This window comes from Mastigoproctus giganteus, chromosome 1 (assembly GCF_048544385.1).
Source record: "Mastigoproctus giganteus isolate SK-2022 chromosome 1, ASM4854438v1, whole genome shotgun sequence".
Lineage (NCBI taxonomy): Eukaryota > Metazoa > Arthropoda > Arachnida > Uropygi > Thelyphonidae > Mastigoproctus > Mastigoproctus giganteus.
The window spans coordinates 29234310-29252137 of record NC_143575.1 but is presented as its reverse complement, the minus strand read 5'-3'; the positions used below and the strand labels follow the sequence as shown (position 1 = coordinate 29252137).

At 39.6% G+C, this 17828-nt stretch overlaps 1 protein-coding gene across 2 annotated transcripts in view; it reads left to right on the top strand.

Annotated features, from left to right (window-relative positions):
* Nucleotides 1-474: 474 nt before the first annotated feature.
* The window catches only part of LOC150090667 (uncharacterized), a 56129-nt gene continuing 38775 nt past the window's right edge, over nt 475-17828 (top strand). For both annotated transcript variants that reach the window (XM_090379376.1, XM_090379367.1), the window contains exon 1: nt 475-580. In XM_090379376.1, the coding sequence (XP_090235502.1) occupies nt 574-580 (7 nt within the window). In that variant the 5' untranslated portion in view covers nt 475-573. The remainder of the gene's footprint in view (nt 581-17828) is intronic.

The window sequence follows — 17828 nt, the reverse complement described above, 5'->3', positions numbered from 1 at the left end:
TATATATTCTCTATATATTCCACCTTTGTATCTAAGTGTTACTTTAAAATATAAATTTTTAAAATATATTTCTTACTTAAAGTAGAAAATATATTAAAGAGGCTCTACCCAAAACGTTTATCAAGTCTCATGATTTTGGTTAATACTCCACTGTAGCTATTATAAAACATACCTTTATTATTAACTCACACGCAGAATCCAGTTTCGTCACATCCACCCTCGCATGGATCACGAAAACTGTCCACAGTTGCACAAACGAAGAAAATCTAAAAATAAAAAAACCGCACATTTCAGTATCATCTGCCCATTTCTACAATCGAAGCGCTCTACTTCTACGAAACTGGCGCGTTCAAACTTTGGTGACGTCACAATTAGGCGGAGATCTACCGCCTGACGTCCAGCGATATTTGCAAGTAACCGGAGCGGAGTTTGCGCCGACATCCGAAAATTAGGAACACTATAAATTGAGCTCCCTCTTCTGTGATCGAGAGAACGAAGTGCCAGTCGCCGAGCAAGAACGCTTCTCCGTTGTTTTCAAATATTTCGTTCTTCACTTAGCAACAAGACTAGACTATGGCAGGTAGGCTAAGTTTGGCTATTACTTGAAGTCTTTGAATTCTTTCTTCAAGTTCTAATAATATAACAGATAACTATCAAATGAGATATAGAAATTTATATTGTATTATTGCATATGTTTGTAACCTGCGAGTTCATTTTCTGTTGCAACATATATTTCAGAGTTTAGTTTATTTCAAATTTCCTTGAGATACTAACATTGAAATCATTTCAGATAATCTTGAAGCGAGACTCATTTATTCTGGTTCGACCGATATTCTCAATGTACTTTTTCCATTTGGATTTTATGGATGATAATCTCTAAAAGAAGTCCGAAATTTGGTCATAGAACAATAAGTATGATCTCGCGCATTTCTTAAGAGGTCGAAACAAATATAAATCACTAGACCAGAGCTGGATTGAGGAAATGTTCAAATTATTCGAGACCATATTCTCTAAACAGCATCTTGACTGGTAAAATTGATGATTGCCACAGAGAGGAATCTCACACTGAAGTTTTCAAATTCCATTGTATTCGAATGTAACTTTAATTTAATTTTGAAATGAAGTGGATTCGTTTCCACCATTATCTTCTTGCTTTGTCTTGTGGACCAATGATGAAGTTCATGTGTAGTAACATAAGACAATTTTTTAGGCTGGATTGTTTCTGAGATGGTGTAAACATTGTTTGTCAAATATGAACGGTCCCTGCTCGTACCAAAGTTTGTCATACAAAATGATCAGAGAAATTAAAGTCAAATATTTCATATTCTTTAGTTAGTTAAGCTCTTCTATTCTTCAGTCATACATAGCTATTGACAGATCTTTAGTGAAAGTTTGTCGACTTCTGTAATATGTCTAGAGTTGTTGCATGAATAGATTGAGATCGATAATCATCCTCGGTTGATTCTTTGTCCCACGTGAAATGCCTGTCTCACACTTTTATATCACAGTTTGCCTGGTCGCTAACTATAACTCTCTTTTTATTAACTTCTCTAGACCCTGCCTTATATCTTATACATATTTATGCTTGCAGAACTTACACAGTGTCGTCAGGACCTCATGACGGTCAGTGAACTGTAGAGAAGTAACCGCCATTTTGAATTGCTTCATAAGTTAGTCAATATTTAATATGACTGCGTGGACTGGAATGAACTAGTTCATCAAATATGTAACCTCTACATTCTCGCTCCTATAAGAAGGTACGCGTTACATATTTTATGAACTTACTCTCTCCAGTAACTCTCATTTAAAGAAATACGTTAACGTTTAGTTATTATATGGTATTTAGAAGTTTTTTTTTCTTCTTTTTCTTTTGTTAGCGCATCGGCTTCTGTGGCCATATTGCACCTCCCAAGGTTTTTGCATTTTGTACTCTGATCCAAGCCCGAGGCGGGATTCGAACCCGCGATCTTTGAGTTGCCAGGCAGGCACTTTACCCACCCGGCTAGCCCGGTCGGCGTATTTAGAAGTAATTTTGGTCTTCGATCTTTTGGTTCTCGCAAATAGTATAGTAGATAGCGTTGCTACGCAAATTGAAGTGTAAATTTATATTCGAGCATTCGAATGTAAATTTACACTCTCACACCGGGTGTCAATTTCTTATCACTGACTGAAATTGGGGGTTACTTTCTATCGGAGCTTCTAATTTTCGATACTTTCTATTGGAGGCTTTAATTTTTCGATACTACCGTCGAAGCCTTCAGTTTTCGAGAGGAGCCCCTAATTGCTCTTTGCATTTCGTGACCGATTTATTCGGTCTTTCACGAGGATTCGCCTGAGTTTTCCTCCCGAAAGCCCGAAGTTTTCGTCTGCCAACAGGAAAACCGACAATAGGTCATTTTGCGGCATAAGTGTAAAGTTTTATTTCCCTGAAGATTCATTCACATTCATTTTCAATCTTTCAAATCCTTCCCTTGGGATCCAGTTCCGTTATGGTCAATCGGATTCAATTTTCATTTGGCAGCCTTCATTTCTGGCTACCTCTATCACTTATGGCAATACTCGTAGTTATAAATAGTTAAAGTTGTGAAAAATATGGAAACATTGGGCGGTTGCCTGCAGATTCATTCACATTCATCTTCAATCTTTCAAATCCTTCCCTTGATCCAGTTCCATTATGGTCAATTGGATTCAATTTCATTTGGCAGCCTTCATTTCTGGATACCTCCATCACTTATGGCAATACTCGTCGTTATAAATAGTTAAAGTTGTGAAAAATATGGAAACATTGGGCGGTTGAAAACTTTTTAAAGCATCCTCTTCAAACATAAAAATATATTGCTCAAGCATTACTACACAAACTGTTTGAATATGCTTTACATGGCACTTCATATTCCTCTATACTTCGCGACAGCATCGTGAGTTAACTTTGAGTCTATAGAAGCATCCTATTTACCTATTTCCAAATGCACGGAAGACTTTTCTGCGGCGAAGGGTAGACCGTTCAGACCTGTTTGATCGGGTTTTTCAAATGGAAATATATTTACGGCGGTATATACAAATTTAATTATTTATACATAGATTATAAATTATATATAAATTTAATTAAAATTAAATAAAATTAATATCTATAATTTTTACGCATGCTGTCCACAAACTTTTCGTATGATTTGGTATAAATAAGGTATTACCTGATCAAATATTTATGAATATGGTATTGTTTATTCCAAATCGTCCCAGCAGATACAAAAGTTCTTCTAACTATATTGTCTTGCTTAGCGACACAACCAAACTTCACCACTCCCATAAAAGCTAACGTTGACTCACTATGCTGTCGCGAAGTATAGTAACTACTTTCCAAAGGGGCATCACAAAACGCAAGAATCTAAATGTAAATCTTAAATTGTAAAGGAACGTGTGTATCGCCACCTTAGCTCGAAGTCTGTTGCTTTATTATGGTTTTAGGAGCATCAGCGACTCAAGCCATATTACTGCGTACGTACTGTCTGTAAATTGCGTGTGTTCTGTGGTCGATTTTCTATTTTCTGGACGAAAAATCTGAGTTTCCGGGAGAAAATACCATGCTGTCCTCGCCTGAGACCCACTAATCAACCATGTTGTGGAAAAGGCCCATAAAAAATTCTCACGTCATCGGTGAGACTCGAACTCAGAAAAACACCCTGAGTGGGGAGGACTTCGATTCTACCAACTGTGCTACCCACGAGGGCTCTATTGTTATAGGTCTTTAGAGTCACTCTCCTCCTCACACTGGGTGGAAAAGGCCCGGGTTCGAATCCCGTCGATGATGTGAGGAATCTTAATACACATTTTTCACTCCGTGGATGAGTTAGTCGGTCTCAGGCGTAGATAGCAAGGTTTTCCCCCAGAAACGGGTTTTTCTTCCAGCAAAACAGACAAATCGACCATAGAACACACGCAATTAACAGAAATAAGACACGCAGCACGGCAGATGAATTTAATTATTCGGGTGGCCTAAAAATAATAGTTTGGTTTGGGTTTTTTTTTGGTTATAGGTCTTTGGGTACTTCAACGAATTAGGCTATAGGTTTTTCGTCCAGAAAACAAGCAAATCGACCACAGAGCACATGCAATTTACAGACATACTTGCCAGTTCGAATCACCTTAATGACGCAAGGAATTTTATGGGCCTTTTTCACAATGTCACTGAGTTAGTCAGTCTCAGCCGAGGGCAGCATGGTTTATTCTACACTTGAGTTTTTCGTTCAGAAAACAGGCAAATCGACCACAGAACACAATTTACATACATAATATGCCTCATAGCCTTAATTCTTTTGGTGCTTAACAAACATTACATTAAATTGCATCAGTCTTTTGGTCCGGATGACATAATTACATCAGTCTGGTGGCATTTTCCATCATTTAAAATATTTTAACAAGAGATTGCTTCTAAATTTTTCTCACCATCACCGTTCACCATCCTGCCTAGCATGTCGGGCATCAGTATCGAGTCATTCGAACATCCAGCGATAGTAATCGATAGTTCTTCAGACCGAATAAGCTGTAGTTAGCGTTTCTACTGCTATATCAACACAGGAAAACCTCAAGCTCTTCTGTTCCATACAATACGTGCAATAAAAAGCAAGGTTACAACATTTGATGTTTTTTACTTCATTGTACAGCACTTTTTTCATAATATTCAACTAACTTTGGTAGCTGTATATATTTCTTTCGGGTTTATGGGTAAATTGTATTTAATTTATCGGACAGGCTTTATTCTCACGTTGACCGTTAAATCGAGGCTTTACTGTTTCTTTAAAAACAACGAACTTTGAAAATTCGAGGTGTTAATTAATGCCAATCTTATTTATTTAAAATGAATTAAAAGATTAAGTTTATAAATAGCATTTAAGTAAAAAACAATATGCTTTTTCCATGGTGCAGTGCTTTTTTGGGGAACTACTAAGTTCACCACTCTCATATTTTGTGATCAATGCACTTAGTACCAAACTTAGTTTGCCAAATGCTACGTTAGACCGAAACTGTTCTCCACTTGAACAAAGAAAGTTTTAATTCTAATGATTACCCACATTAGACGTCGAACGGAACAATCCAATTCGCTGTTTCTGATTAATATTGAAAATTCAGTAAGGTAAATAAAATTTAAATCAGTATAATCGGAAACGACTGGAAAATGAGTGCCCTTGCAGTGGCAACATCAAGCATTGCTACCACTCTGCTAACAAGAAGAAGAATAAGCAATTGTTGTGAAGGCGCCCTTAAATCTGACAAGTAAATAGGCACCTACATGTTTTTAAAGGTGGAAAAAGAAAGGTCTTGCTAAAGTGGTAACTTATTGTCTGGTAAGTGCACATAATATCTGAAAGCTGTCTCAGAAGCTCTTTGATCGTACCATGCAGACCTTTGGCACAATAAAGAAGAAACGACAGGAACAGCTCTGCTGTTGGCTTTCACCTAACGCTGCGAATCACTGCAGGCACGCCCTGTCCGAAAGATCCAAACAGTTGGAAGGATATTCAGCAACTTAAACTGTCAAACGTGCAAATGCATCTAAGTGATGCAGTCGCCCTTTTGTTGTATTTGCTGAAAACCTGCCCAAGCTGGGAAAAGGAACCAAAGTTCATACACCCACGGTATATTGGAGCTTTAATATCGTGTGCTCTTTACCTGTTTTTCTGGGGAAAAAATTTGAGTTTTCGACATACCCTCACCCGAGATTGACTAACTCGGTCACGGTGTAAGGTATGTTTAGTGTCAGACGGCACAGGCGCCTCCGTAGCCAGGTGGGAAGGCGCAGCAGTGCGTAGCACACGCTTCTTGATTAAACCGGGGTTCGAGCCCGTCACCACCAAATACGGAGGATGCGGAAAGGTCAGGGAATGACCACCGCATATCCCGGAGCAATATGGCCTTAGTTGCTAATGCTCCTTAAAAAAAAAAAAAAAAAAAGTCAGACGGCACCAGGGGTTTCTCCCATCTCCGAGTAGTTTTTCATTGTGGGTGTACCAGTTCACTGGAAATGCCAGAGATTTAAAGTGTAGGGATATTGTATATGTGTAATGTCGTGTACCATTGCTCATCTATTCGTTTAGCCACTGGACCCCTGCTGAGACCCAACGTTGCCCCGTGGAGGCAGACCAGGAACCCAGTTTAAACAGTACGTACACACAAAGGCAGAGTAAATCTCCACGGCGTTGTGTTCGTGCGCTGTCCTGCTGAAATATTTCATCCGGCATCCCAATAAGAAAGGGGAGAGCGACGGGTTCCAGAATCTGGGCGACACAGCGACGAGCAGTCAGATTGTCATTGACAAACACTAGTGACGACCGAGTATCAAAATTTATTGCTCCTCACACCATAATATTAGTAGGGCGTGCAGTATAGCGTTTAACAATGGCTATAGAATCATTGCATGCAACACGTCGTCGCCACACGTGTATGCAGCGAACATCGGGCCACAAGCAGAAGATGGATTCATCACTAAAAATCAGTTGACGCCATTCTGTATCCCGGGCGGCCTATGCGCGGTACCATTTCAGACCTGTTGACGATGGACAGCGGTCAGGGCTAATCGACGCAATGGCCGGTACGCACGCGGCCCCCTTCTGTCAGTCGGGGAGCAATAGTTCGACGGATGATAGCGTAATAGCCAGCTGATGGCACAGCTCGTTGGATGGTAGCCAGCGTGGCTGAAGGTTCGGTGTAATCTCTTCTTGCACTATCTATCTTGACCTCCGGCAAAAACTACTCACAGATCTTAACCTGACTACCATGCAACCTGATAGTGCACTAATTTTTCAAAATTTTTTCCACATTGGCTACTTCTCTCTTCAAGCAAAGACGCCTTATCCTGGCATCAACTCCTTCACAAACCATCCAACAACTCGCTCCCAGTCACTTATAAAGTTCCAGCCTGCTTCTCTGAATCACTACTTGATGTGTTCCCATTCTCTTTTCTTCTGATTGCTGACCTGGATACTTCCTTCTCATCCAGGTGGGATTTAAGTGCAAACCTTGGCAAAATGCAAACTCGGGCCATCTCTCCCGAGTAGGATCTGCTGACGACTCTCCGTCGTGGGATTTTTATGATGTCATGCTAACCCCTTCTGGGGTTAGGATTGATACTTGCCATGTAGGCTTCATATTGCACTGCCATGAGAGCATATGTCTCCGATGACTTTCTATCTTTTGCTCTCTTTTTTTAACTACTTTTTACCCCACCTTTCTTCACTATTTCATTACTCACTCCTTCCAAATTTTTTTTTTTTTTTTTTTTTTTTTTTTTGTGTCTGTCAGGAAGTTTAGACGATCCTCTCAGAGGACATCCAGAGTATAATGGGCAGCCTGGCTCACTTCCCTGTGGTAGTGGCGGGCAACGTGGAGTTCCACTAGGGGCCCTGCAGCCAACCAGCCAGAGACACAACACAGAACAAAACACTATTCTGACACAAACCAGACACTACACTTTTCTGGCTTTTAGGGGTTCTGTAATTCTTCACAAAGTACCGTGGCGCAGATGTGGCGGACCACTGGTTGCGCCTTCCACAAAACACTACGTATGGCATTATGTAAACCTGTCAAAGGATAAGACGATCTTTCCTTTCTATAGGCCTCCGTTGTGCTCCGCTACCCATTCAACGAGCAGTCGTACCTTCCGCAGCCTCTACCAGAGCATCATTTTATTAATCTTACACTATCCAGTGTTAGTGTTCCTGAGCCCACTGTAACAGTACCTTCTTGTTTTTTTCTGACAGGAATGGGAGCTGGTTCGGTCGTCTGCTGCGATGCCCTGCCCTTGACAAGCTACGACAAAATGAAGTTTCTCTTTGGAGTTTCGCCTTGAAGTTTCTCTTTGGTTACAGCTGTTGTACTGGGTTGTTATTTCACCGACTGTGTCCGTTCAATTACTCTGCACAAGTCTTGTCGGTCTTCATTAGCGTCTTGTATCAAGGAGTGTTTCCAACCACAGGATCGCAGTTGGCTGGGTGTTATTTGGTTATTGAGCCATTCTCGATACACCCGATGCAGAAGTTGAGATTTACGTGCGTGAAAACACTAGCAGCCATGTAGTTTTTGAGATACTTATACCGGCAGGTGTGGCGCCTACTATCGTGCCACTTTCAAAATTATTTAAATCTTTAATCTTGCCTATTCTTCCACTGATCTGCACACATACAGTCCCATGGTACGAACACGTGAAGCTGTTACTGAAGGAGCGCTACATTTCATGAAAAGGGTGGATGTACGAAATAAATTGGCCACTTAGTGTACAGCGCACCAGAATATTTGCATGTGGGCAAAAGCCTTGCAATTTAATTTTTTTTTCTTACGAACTTTAGTCAGTAGGATCTTTAAATTAATCTTTTCTAATACAAAAAATATTCATCCGTAATCCTCGGAAAAATTCTAAGTTTAAACGTTACCTGGAAACAGAAGCTGACACTTGGTTTTGCTACACTCTGTGATTAAAGGAGATTGATATTTTGCATATCTGAAAGCCTCATCGTACGATGCAGAAGTTGGGATTTACCTTTGATCCGCGGGAGCTTACATGCTTCAGTCATTATCATTATATTTTAAATGCAGGCCTATAATAAGATTGTAAATTTGTTAACATATGGCATGTTTCGCTAGAAGTTCCTTGTCTTAATGTCTTAAGTGAGTCCTTATCCATTTCGTTATAGTTACTCGCAGAAAATGGTCGAAAGACTAAGCCAGCCTTATAATTTTTAATTAATAGTGTCTCTGGCTTTTGAGTGCAAAATTTGGGGTTTTCTGTTAGCTGTCGTAACCAATGTAGTTGAAAGAAAAGTGCTGGACCTCCTCTAAATATCCACTTCTAGTTTTAATTTCTCTCAAACTAAATAAGCGGTAAATTTTGGTTACTGTTAATGAATAATCAGTTCCATTAGACAGTTTATGCAGGCTGAAAACACTGCTCTGCGTTAAAATAAGAAATGATGTTTGGAATCACCACGAAAGTCTACCGAGAGACCCCATCTCGTCAGGAACCACAAAGCACCAACAACCAAGCATTCCAATAACCTGCAATCTTTAGGTGGATTTAGAGGTCACTAAAATGCCTTATAATTTGGTTATTTCGAATGTCTGTGTTCTGTGTTTGTGACGCGATGGGGCTCCAGCGATGAAATGTTTTCTTCTATTGTATATTTTAACTGTATTCATCATTTAACTTTTGGCTTTCAGTGGAGCCAAAATCCATTTCAGTAGCATTGTGTACTTTTGTAGTGATTCCAATAATCCTTGCTTTGTATTTTAACGCAGAGCATTTGAGTGGGCTTTGGTTCAAGTCCACATGACTGCTGAATACATTGGTGTGTGTGTGTGTGTTTTTTAGTGGCGCATAAGCTACACTGGCTATAGTGCGCCTAGTGATATTCTTGTATAGTTCTCATATTCTGGTCGTCCTGGAATATATACAGTAACCGCGTTTCAGTAACTGTATCTCAAGCTCAGATGACTACTAAATACGACGATGTTCTTGTATGGTGTATCTTTATGAACTCCTCGGATATTATTTGGCTGTCGCGGGGCATAAACAGAAAATTTATATATTTATTTCTCATGTGGCAGAAAACTTTTGTAATGATGACACTGACACCATCTGGTTTTTTGTTGCTGAGGTTAAATTCTGAACAACCAAACTGGGGATTGTCTGTTTCAGTGAGTATTTTTGGAAATAAATACCTGTAATATCTAAAGAAAAATCTGTCTCGGTGTATCTACAGATGATGAGTAGTAAAATGAATTAAGATGTAGAATTGGCATAAAGTTGAAGGAAAGATTTCTTTGAGTACCAGTAGTTTTAATCCATAGGACGAAGAAGACCGGTTAATAAAGAGAACAGTGGCTAAAAAATCCAGTAGTCACCAGTATTGCTTGGATCATGTTGATTGCTGTTTCTTTCTGTTACAAAACTTTCTATCGCACTTATTAAATTCTAATTTGCATCTTCAGCGATGCAGTTCAGATGTATTCGGGTGTATTTTAATAGAGAGAGATTAGCAAAAATTCCGTATATATATATATATATATATATATATATATATCTTCGATATCCTCCCCGAAAGACTTTCTGATGCCTAAGACGTAACGTATTGAGATAACAATTAGAGAAAGTTAAAATCTGGAATTTTACATCACATTGGGACTATTTCCTTTTCTTTTTTTTAAAACACAGTTTGGTTTCTTGTACAACAGAAATATTGCCCAAAAGGTAAATGTTTTCACAATTAGTTTTCATAATTAACAGTAAAACACTAAACCCCGCAAGTTCTAACAAAGCCAATCATGCGCAGTGATCTAGGAATATATTAGTTGCGGTGAACCCACACATATTCGCCCACGATGCATTTCAATGTATGTCACAGAATAATGTGTTGACGCAACTTCTTCAGTCGTGCTGTTCTCGACAGCTCTTCGACTGTTCAGTTTTCATTTTCCTAGAAGAGCAGTAATGTGTTCGTGCACGAGATGAAAACGCCTGCTGAATTCCTCCAACAGTACTTTATCCATGCCTACGACAATTATGTTCTTTAGATTTTTTTCTTTCGCTTTCTTCTGTCGTAACAGAGAAGGCGGCAAAAGTTAATAGTTCTTATTCCATTTCATTTTGAAGTACCCTTAGGTCAGAACATCTGCGAATGAAACCCTCTCTCTTTCCTTCTGTCTTTTAACTGGTTATCTTGCTACTGACAGCATGCTACGTTTTGAGAAAGTGGCCAATTTGACAGGGATGAACTCTTAAGTTGGTTGTCGACAAGTCCTCAGTACGGATGAACTTTTGCCCTTTGCCATCGGAACGTGCGATAAGTGTTGAAATGTCAATTCTCTGTCAACTGCGGTTGCCTCCAAGATGGTCTTTTCTCATTGCGAAGTGCTTACTCTATTTGACGATAAGAAATGCTGTTTCAAAATGTTCTTTGGTGTAAGATTTTATGTGTATGTCTTGTCTGATAAACACACGAAGTAATTTTCTCAAGAAATTGGCCACGATGTTTCTTCTCTTCTCTTCTCTCCACACAAGAAAGAGTCCAACTCATTTCGAGGAACAAAGCTGTTACTGCATTAAAGTTCCATGAAAAGATTTCTGCACAGTCATTTATTTGATCTTGAAATTTATAGTCTGACGCTAGCCACTTGGGGTAAATAGAGTAAACTAATTGGTCCAAAATATCATTATACGAATATATGTGAATATTTGAAATTCAATGACCCAAGAAGATTTCAAGGTAACGGGAAACCCCCAGAAAGTGTACTCATAATTCGAATTAATTAACTTTCTATGAAAACTGTTCTGTTCCTTGATGAAATTAGATTTATAAGTGTATATGTAGCCTCCAACCCATCACCTAATCCAGCCAAAGAAACAAATCAATAATGATATACAGTATACATCTTGATAGATTTCCCCCCCTCCCCACGGTTAACTGCGTTGTTCTATAAGTACAGCGTGTAATTTAATTACAGGATCCAAATGGATTCTTGGTTTTAAATAGATACCGATAATGACTTCTGTCAGTTCATATAATTACACCGAGTGTTTTGTTTCATGCCCAGATTTATTTGGATCTATCTAATTAAATGTTTAAATTAATCTGTGGTTTTGCTGGAAATAATTAAACTGGCTATATAAAGCAGCTAGACAACACCATCGCATTATTTGTTATATAGCATGTTGTTTTCTTGAAGATTATTTTATCCTCTCATTTTTCATACTCGTCAAAATTAAGCTGTACAGTTCCAATCACAGAATTCCATGGTGGGAAAGGAATTCCGTTGTATTTTAGGAGCATCAGTTCACGTCCCTTCTGCATACATTCCAGTGTCTCGTTCTTCTATAATAGATGTTATAGGGTTCATTGTCAGAGGTACAGTGCGTGTTCTCATCTTTTTTCTCTCGTCGATATTTTTGCACAGCTCTCCCTCTTCTTCTCTCTCAGTTATTGTTCGCTTTATTAAGGGAACCTCTAGCAACAGCCTTTTTAATATCCACTCTCCATAATCATCTAGCCGTTTCATTTGGCTCATCTTGGTTTTTTTCCCTTTAGGCTTCGTAATTAAAAATGCTTACGCACGATTATGACGCCCTCTATGGTACCTTAATCTCATTATATACTAATTTTTGACTTAAGAAAACGGGATGAAATAAATAATGACAGAAGTGAACAATTAAATCACTTTTTAATTAAAAATCTATTTAATTTTTATTTTTTTTAAATGCAACTCAACTGTTATCAAAAGCAGCATAATGAATAAATAAAGTGTAAAAGCAAAGATATGCAGTAGGTTCCAATAAAATTGCTGGAACAAAAGGTTTCTGCAGTTGCTTGAATAAAGTGTACATTCTTTATATAAAGGACCTTCTTTACACAGCGTTATTCCGTATTGAGCGAGGACTACATGTGTTTTTTTTTTTTTTTTGAAGTGAAACTTCTTTAGGCGCGCTCCAGGCAGTTTTCAGATGGGAGTAACTTGCGTTCCTGGGTTGACAAAAAACGCAACGAAAATGCGACCGTTGCCATAAGTAAACGCATTACAGACACTTTGAACAGCCAACTATCGTACTAGATAAATTCCGCGGTTCTCGTGGTTAAGCAGTGTTAGACCCAGTTAGTAATTGTGTGTATTCCCAGGACCACCTGGGAATACAGGTTGTAGTTGAATTTTTGCCTTCCTTTCTTTTTTCTTTTGTTAACCTGTGAAAAATATTCTTCCGATTTTCATGTATCACTTAATTTTGTTACTTGGTAAGGTAATAAAGTGTAAATCTGTGCTATATATCTTTACTTTTATAGTCTGTGGATAATATTTCTCCTATTTTCGCTTATTAGAATCGCCATAAGTAAAACGCATTACAGGCGCTCTGAACAGCCAACTGTCATACTAGGCTGAATGCTCCGGTTCTCGTCCAATCAAGGCTCGGTTAATAATTGGGAGGATGACCACCTGCGAATACCTGGTGTAGTTGACTCTTTACATTCCTTTCTTTTTAATTGGTATGGTAATAAAGTGTAAATCTGTGCTTTATGTCTTTACTTTTATAGCCTGTGGATAATAATATACCTCCTATTTTCGCTTATTAGAATCGCCGTTAATAGAATTAAAATTCAATTCGTAAATGTGATCAGAATGCCCGGCGCTTACTACATATTGTATAGGGAACGGTATTTTGTTGTGGAGTGTCCGTCGTAAAGTAATTTGATCGTAAAGCGGGGTACACTGTAGTGAGCGTTATAAGGCGTATAGCGAAGGTACACGTGCAGTGAGTCCGTGGATTGAAAAAAATCGCCAATAAAATGCGACACGAAATGATTCAACCCCCCCCCCCCCCACCACCACCACCATTTTACCACTCCGTACCAGCACGAGCGACGCATGACCTAATCAGTACCCCTACTGACTACGTCATTCTCCACCTAGTTCTTTCGTCATTCTCCACCGTATTTCATAACTTTCGACGGAAATAAATTTATAATTCAACATGTCGAAGACTAACAGTGAGCATTTTAAGGCGTATTGAGCACATATACGAGAAATGCGACCACCGAAACCACTCCATTGAGTACAAAGGAGAGATCTAAGCTTTTTCGACAGCGGAAAAAAAATGTTGAAGTTTGTCTTCGTTGTCCTTAATTTTAACTTTAATTTAAACTAATATAAACAAAGTTGTCAAAATTATATAATAGAGTTAATACTGAGGTAAACCATCAAATTACAGCGTTCGATGGAGTGGAACAAAGAAGCCGGAGAAGGTCCTTCCACATCTTCAGAGCCTTACATCTCCTCAGAAATGTTAGAAGTGAATTTGAAAGGAGTCATGGAAGTTAATACTACAAATGAAAACGATGAAGAGTCCTCGAAGCCCAGTCGTAAACGAAAAGCGAAGGAGCCAAAACCGACTCCATCAAATCGTTCAACACGTAATACACAGCCGGAACAGCAACAGGATTTTAAGAAACACCGAAGCATCCACGCACAGTTTAAACTGCCCAGACACGATAGGAGGGAGTATATGATGAGAGCCTTGTCGATCAATTCGGCCCTGGAAAGATTGTGCAAGGCTCAAGGGGTAGAATTTTTTTCAGCCTGGACTGTACTTGTTAACAGGAGAGATTGCTTCTACAGGGATGGGATACACTTAAATAGAAAGGGTGCAAGAATATTTGCTGATGCTATTGAGGCAGTGTTAGGTGGGTCGGAAAACTGCTAGCTTGGGGGGAGACAAAGACCAATAGATTGACAGTAGCCACTGGCAGAGGTGAAAGAGATTCTTGCACTGCTTCTATTAGAATGAGCAGAAGCCTGAAAAACAAGATGCATGGTATTTCAGAGACTGCTGGGAGCCATTGCGGTACAAGTAAACACATGGGTTGTGTTAGGGTAGCTAAGAACAGAAACAGGTGCAGGTATACTTGCATGTACACCAATGCTAGGAGTTTAGTAAATAAAATTGATGAATTTGAGGTATTGCTCAAAACATCAAAGGCATATATTGTTGGGATATCAGAGACGTGGTGTCACACAGATATAAGGGATGCAGAACTGCAATTTGGAGAGTACAACGTCTACAGAAAGGATAGACAGGATAGGAAGGGGGGAGGGGTTATGCTATTAGTTAAGAAACACATAAAAACCAAGGAAGTGAAGCCAGTCGACATCGCTGGACAGTGCAGTGTTGAGTCAGTTTGGTGTGACATAAACATTGGGAGATCAAAATTGAAAGTAGGAGTGTGCTATAGGCCTAATGACTCTGATGAGTATAATAAGGAACTGTACAGGGAAATAGAGTGGGCCAGTAAATCAGAGAGTCTTATAATGGGAGATTTTAATTTCCCAGATATTGACTGGAATTTGGGGGCTGGTTACTCACACACTAGCAGGGCTTTTGTGGATTTATTGGATGATTGTTTTCTACATCAGCATGTTCGGGAGGCAACTAGAGGGAGTAATACTCTTGATTTGATTATCAGCAGTGATTCTTCATGCATTAAGAATCTGCAGATAAATGAACCACTAGGTGGCAGTGATCACAGTGTGCTGAAGTGGGATTTACTCAAAGAGGTAACTACCATTAGGGGTAAAGGGAAGGGTTATTGCTTCCGTAAAGGCGACTACGATGGACTGAGACAGTATTTAAATTCTATACAGTGGGACCAACTGATGATGTTACCAACAGCAAATTCAAAATGGGAAGCATTCAAAGAACTTATCTTGGAAGCTACTAGGCTTTACATACCAACTAAGAAATATTGTTCAAGGTTTAGGCCAAAATGGATGTCAGATGAACTAATGAGGCATATGGCAGAGAAGAAAAATGCATGGGATACTTACAAATTAACACATGACACAGAAGCCTATGATAGATACAAGTTGATATGCAACCAAGTTACAAAGGAGGTTAGGCAGGCGAAGGCAGATTACGAGAAATCCTTGGCAAGGGAGGCAAAGAAAAACAGCAAAGAGTTCTTTACTTATGTAAACTCTAGAAGGAAGGGGATGAATCAGATTGGTCCACTTGATATTGATGGGTCAACTGTTGATGATCCTGCTCAGGTAGCTAACAAACTAAATGAATATTTTGCATCGACATTCACACACATGAGGAGTTATTCAGCGTGGGGAATGCCAGAGGTGTATTCAACTCTAGCAGTAAGCTACAGAATCTTGAAATAACTGGGAGTAAAGTGGAGGAGAAACTGTTGAAAATAAACACAAGAAAGGCACCCGGGGTGGATGGGATCTATCCAGTTATATTAAAGGAGGCAGCAAAGGAAGTAAGCAAACCCTTAGCCATAATTATGAGAGCTTCCTTGGACTCAGGGGAGGTACCCATAGACTGGAAATGTGCAAATGTGACCCCAATTCACAAAGGAGGATCAAAGGCTGACACAAGTAATTATAGACCTGTGAGCTTAACTTCTGTTCCAGGAAAATTAATGGAGGCACTGGTTAAAGAAGCACTGCAGGATCATTTAGACAAGACTTCAGTTATAGCTCAGACACAGCATGGTTTTGTTAAGGGGAAGTCTTGCCTGACCAACTTGATTGGATACTATGATGCAGTCACAAAAGAACTGGATGCAGGGAATAACTTTGATATTATATACTTGGATCTTAGAAAGGCTTTTGATACTGTTGCACATGGAAGACTGCTACACAAATTGGAGCAGTGTGACATTGGAGGTAAATTGCTGCTATGGATAAAGGGGTGGTTGAGGGGGAGAAGACAGAGAGTGGTAATCAATGGACACTGCTCATCGTGGACTGATGTTATTAGTGGAGTCCCTCAGGGCTCAGTGTTGGGTCCATTATTGTTTTCTGTATTTATAAATGATATTGATGATGGTATATCGGGCTTAATGTCCAAGTTTGTAGACGATACAAAGGTTGGCAGCGTTGTCAAGGACACTACTGACACTATGCTGCTGCAACAGGATCTGGAAAGGTTGAGCAGATGGGCTGAGAGGTGGCAAATGAAGTTTAACATTGACAAATGTGAAGTACTACACATGGGAAACAGCAACCCCAGAGCAACGTATCAACTCTGTGGTACTACACTGACAGTGGTAGAGAATGAAAGGGACTTGGGGGTGGTTGTGCAGGCAGATATGAAGTTCTCTGAGCAGTGCAGACGGGCTGCAAGAGTAGCTCATGGAGTATTGTCAATGATATACAGGAATTTTTCCAGCAGGGATAAGGAGGTGATTATTCCATTGTATAAGGCAATGGTCAGGCCACACCTAGAGTACTGTATACAGGTCTGGAGGCCTCATTTCAAGAAGGATGTAGAGCTGCTGGAACGAGTACAGAGAAGGGAAACAAGATTAGTGAATGGAACAAAGGGGTGCTCTTACGAAGAAAGGCTTAAGTTTTGCAAATTACAGTGTCTGGAGACTAGGCACCATCGAGGTGCCTAGTCTCCAGACATGGAGATAGATGTATAAAGCCTTGAATGGTTTAAGCATGCTCAATGCTGATGGGATTGTTCCTCTAGCTCAGAAAAATCACCTGGGAGGGCATAAATTCAAATTGAGGAAAGACAGATGTAGGATAGACGTGCGGAAATTTGCCTTTAGCCAGCGGGTGGTTGGTTGGTGGAACAGACTTCCATCCCTTGTGGCGGAGGTTGATAGCCTAAATAAGTTTAAGGCTCAGCTGGACAGGTATTTTGAACGAACAGAGGGGTGAAGTGGAAGTGGGATTTTTTTTTTTTTTTTTTTTTTTTGGCTGATGCTGCATAAGCTTGCTTTCTTGCATCAAATGCCTCTACTAATGCTAATGCTAATGCTAATGCTAAACATTCCTGGATAATGATTTTGGTCAGTCTGTTCCGGCTTTGGTTCAAGAACGATGTGAAGATTGTAGTAACTCGAGATCACGCTCTTCTCATCTTCAAGCAGCATTTCCAAATGAGTATGTAAATAAAATGTCGGTTTGTGACAGCTGTCGTGACTCTCTCAAGGACAAAGTGGTCCCGGCTCTATCGAAGTTAGATGGGTTTAAATATCATCCGATGCCACAGCGCTTGCCAAAACTAGATTTGGTACGGAATGTCTCATATCTCCGAAGCTTCCATTCATACAGATTCGTCGCCTGCGGAATTCATACAGTCAATACGGGATCCTCGGTCAAGTGATCAAAGTTCGTTAAAGAAGTTTCAATTAACTTCCGCTATGAGTGCTCGGCACACACGCAAATTTTTAATTTTTTTTATTATTTTTATTTATTTATTTAGAAACTGGTCTTTCATCCCGGAAACCGAGCACAAAACAAATGCAGTGTATAGATATCATATACTGACACTCGCC